The sequence below is a fragment of the Suricata suricatta genome, chromosome 3 (assembly GCF_006229205.1).
Source record: "Suricata suricatta isolate VVHF042 chromosome 3, meerkat_22Aug2017_6uvM2_HiC, whole genome shotgun sequence".
NCBI classification, from domain to species: Eukaryota; Metazoa; Chordata; class Mammalia; order Carnivora; family Herpestidae; genus Suricata; species Suricata suricatta.
Genome location: NC_043702.1, coordinates 115,731,858 through 115,735,910, shown reverse-complemented (window position 1 = coordinate 115,735,910; position 4,053 = coordinate 115,731,858). Strand labels below are relative to the sequence as shown.

At 53.6% G+C, this 4,053-nt stretch overlaps 1 protein-coding gene across 1 annotated transcript in view; it reads left to right on the top strand.

Annotated features, from left to right (window-relative positions):
- The window catches only part of MIXL1 (Mix paired-like homeobox), a 2,284-nt gene extending 162 nt beyond the window's left edge, over nucleotides 1-2,122 (top strand). The window contains exons 2-3 of the mRNA XM_029933045.1: nucleotides 1-200; nucleotides 1,400-2,122. The exon at nucleotides 1-200 is cut by the window's left edge and continues 23 nt beyond it. Coding sequence (XP_029788905.1) covers nucleotides 1-200; nucleotides 1,400-1,705 — 506 coding nt within the window. The 3' untranslated portion in view covers nucleotides 1,706-2,122. The remainder of the gene's footprint in view (nucleotides 201-1,399) is intronic.
- Nucleotides 2,123-4,053: the final 1,931 nt, after the last annotated feature.

Genomic DNA, 4,053 nt, shown 5'->3' with positions numbered 1-4,053 from the left:
CCCCGCGCCCGGGCCCCTGCGTGGCCTTTGCGGGCGGGGTCCCCGCGCCGCCTGCCCCGTCGCAGCGCCGCAAGCGCACGTCGTTCAGCGCCGAGCAGTTGCAGCTGCTGGAGCTCGTGTTCCGGCGGACCATGTACCCCGACATCCACCTGCGCGAGCGCCTGGCCGCGCTCACGCTGCTCCCCGAGTCCAGGATCCAGGTGAGCGGGGGTGTGGGGGGCGTTCGAAGCCGGAGTCGTGGGGCGGAGCGCCTAACTCGGGCGTCCTCTCGGAGGCGTCAAGTACACTCGGGGCCCCTTGAAACCGTCAAAAGCCAAATCCTCTGCAGGAGGGTGAGAAGAAGCACTTTGACGCTTTTCTTTATCCGGGAAGAGAGGGAAGAGACTCAGCTGGGCGTCCTCCTCCCCCACCGTGGGAGAAGAGGCTGGGAAGGGGCAAGACCCACTCTCTCAGTTACCGTCAGAACCCCTGAAGCCACGCTCTTGGCAGGTACTGGATCTGGACTCGGGGTAAAGCCTGAAGCTGGGGCAGCTCCCTGGAGCGGGCTGCGTTTTTGCACAGTAATTTAGATCAGAATCCTGAGGTTGGGGGGCGGGGGGCGGGTAATGAGGACTCTGCCCTTCGGTCTGTTAGTCTGCAGCGCCCTGGTCTGTGTCCAAGCACAGGTCTGAGCGGGACCCTCATCTGAACGCTGGGAGGAGCGGATTCGTTTTTGTGCATCCCTGGTGGAATAATCTGGAATGATCTGTGGGTCTCAGCCGTTCGCACGGAGGCTCCCTAGGCAGGACACCTTCAGGATTTATTGGGACATCATTGGCAGAACATTTATTTTCAGTAGTGAAGTCCGTGGAGCAAAATATCATCTTGATTGAGTTGATTTCAGAAACTGATTTTCTAAATTATTTTAATGCCTATCATATTTATTATTATTATTATTTTGGGAGAGGGAGAGAGAGCGTGGTTGGAGAGAAGGGGCAGAGAGAATCTTAAGCAGGCCCCATGCTCAGCACGGAGTCCAATGTGGGGCTCCATCCTGCAACTCTGGGATCATGACCTGAGCTGAAATCGAGTCAGGGGCTCAACTGACTGAGCCACCCAGGCGCCCCTAATGCCTGTCCTCTTTAAGCATTTTCTCCTCAAATTCTAAGCCCTTCTATTTCTGTGATTCGATTTTTCATTGCAAATATTCCCATATGGCTCCCAGGCACCTGGCAATGGTGAGTCAGGGAAAGTGGGGGGCTCTGATCCCCCGCCCATCGCCTGCCCCCAGTGCTTTCTGAAACCCAGGAAGTCCTGGAGCAGGGAGCCCGGGGACGACGCACTGGAGCGTGGGGACTGGGCAGGCCGTCGCAGCGTAAGGACTGTAGCCCAACGCCATTCTCATATCCCTGTTTTCCAGGTGTGGTTCCAGAACCGACGGGCCAAGTCTCGGCGTCAGAGCGGAAAACCGTGGCCAGCCTTGGCCAGGCTGGAGTGGTCCCCCCACCTCCCCGCACAGGAGAGCCAAGCAAAATGTGCGAAGCCCCAGCTGCCTCTTGCACCAGACGGGACCTGCCTGACTGATCCCCCTGGGCCAGGAGAGGGCATCTCTGACCCTCGCTGCCAGGCTCGGGGCTTTGAAGCCTATCACCCCCTCTCCGAAGGCCCAGATTCAAAGCTGGACTCCTGGGAGGAGCACATCTTTTCAGCTTTTGGTAACTCTTGAGGAGCATGGGGACAGGGGATTCAGGCCGAGCCCACAGAGCCTCAGCTGAACGCAAGGAGACACGCCTCATTCTCCTTAGAAACCTGGAGAAGCATCCAGGGGCCACCAGGCGGGAAAGACCTCCCGGTTACCTTCCCAGACTAGCAAGCGATGTCTCTGGCCGACAGAGCAGTTTTGGTGGATCGGAAGGTCACCCCCATGCAGCATTCGGCCTTCTTGGAGCCACTCCTCTCTGTGGGGCACAACGTGAAGCCCTCTCTCTCTTCTCAGTGCTCGAGGTCCCCTCCCCGCAAGTCTGAACCTTCCTCTGATCCTGATTCCATCCCTCTTCCTTTGGCCACTCCAACATCACCCACAGCCACAAGCACTTGTGTACCTTGGTGCGACTTCAGCGCGTTATTAAATGCTTTCCACAAATGTTTCTTTGTAATTCTATTTAAATGAACTCTGTCCTTCAGACAGTGTTTTGGCTGGGACACATGGTGTGGCCCTGTACAAAGAACAAAGTTTGTACAAAAGAGAGTCCAGCAGGCTGCCGGACTGAGAGCTCTCTCACTTTGGCTTGTTCAAGGTCAGTCATACCTTGTTAGTTTCAGATTTCTCCTTCCCGATTTATACATCAATGCACACGGGGGCGTCTGGGGGAGCTTAGTTGGCTGAGCATCTGACTTCGGCTCAGGTCACGATCTTGTGGTTTGTGAGTTCAAGCCCCGCGTCGGGCTCTGTGCTGACAGCTCGGAGCCTGGAGCCTGCTTCGGATTCTGTGTCTCCCTCCCTCTCTGCCCCTCCCCTGCTCACGCTCTGTCTCTCTCAAAAATTAATAAACATAAAAAAATGTGTGCAAATTACTGTTTGTAAGTTAGCCTGAGGTAAATTAAAATCTTGTCTTGGAATGTGGAGGCTTTGCAGACTCCTGAGGGCCGATGGAGACCGTATATGAGGTGGCTGTAGGTGAGATGGGTCTGTATGCCATGCTTTGCATGCTTTGCTCATAGGAGCCGTGGCCAGGACTCAGCCAGGACTCCAGTCTCGATATTACTAGAATGTTCTGAGCTGCGTTCAGTGTCATGCCAGTCGCCCTCATTTTCAGAGGTGTTACTCAAATGACTTGCACTTTTCAGACTAGCAAATCTACTGTGAGAAGCAAACAGGAGACAATTCAGGCTTCTGCCAGGTTTGACTTTTTTTTCTTTTATAATGTTTATTTTTTGAGAGCGAGCGAGCACAGGGTAGGGGCAGAGAGAGACAGAGAATCGGAGCAGGCTCTGTGCCATCAGTGCAGAGCCCGATGTGGGGCTCGAACTCATGGGCCGTGAGCAGAAGTTGGAAGCTCGGGCAGCCCTAGCTGTGATTATTGGTGTACTCGCTGTGTGCCCAGAGCAGTGCTCCGAGCCTGTGGGGGTGCGGACAGGAGATATCTCCATCACAGGACGCCTTCTCCCCATTTGGACTTGGGACCCGGCCCGGTGCAAGGCAACAGACATTTACATTCACACGACGGAAAACATAGCACTCTGCCCGTACAGTCTACTAAGGGTCATGTGCAAAGATGAATCTTTATTATTATTTTTTTAATTGAAAGAGAGACAAGGACAGAGCATGAGCAGGGGAGGGGCAGAGAGAGGGGGAGACACAGAATCTGAAGCAGGCTCCAGGCTCTGAGCTGTCAGCACAGAGCCTGACGGTGGGCTCAAACCCACGAACCACGAGACCATGACCTGAGCCAAAGTCAGATGCTTAACCGACTGAGCCCCCCAGGCGCCCCCAAAGGTGAATCTTTTAATGAGTTCATTAATCAAATGTATTCTTGCACTTACATTATGTTGTTTTCCCTAGCAAACAAAAACAAAATTGATAAATATTAAAATCTTGTCATTTTTAATTTTTAAAAATTGTGGGCCCTCTAAGAACATTAGTCTGCACCTCTCCTGAACTTAAAAAACAATTTTTTTTAATATTTATTTTTGAGAGACAGAGACAGAGCATGAGCAGGGGAGGGGCAGAGAGGATGGGAGACACAGAATTGCAAGCAGGCTCCAGGCTGTCTGCACAGAGCCCAATGTGGGGCTCCACCCCACGAAGCAGTGAGATCTTGACCTGCGCTGAAGTTGGACACTTAACCAACTGAGCCGCCCAGGTACCCCAATAGGGACTATATTTTAAAGAGCAAGAAAATCTGCGTGGTTCACAATCGCAATACATACGTGATGGCCAGGACTCAGTCCACCCATCTGTCTACCATCAAATGATGCCTCGTGTATCAGCCCAGCCTTTTCACCTTTTCAGTCAGGACTAATGATCATGTGACAGGCTTAAAGGCAACCCCCGCTCCCCCCCCCCCCCCCCCC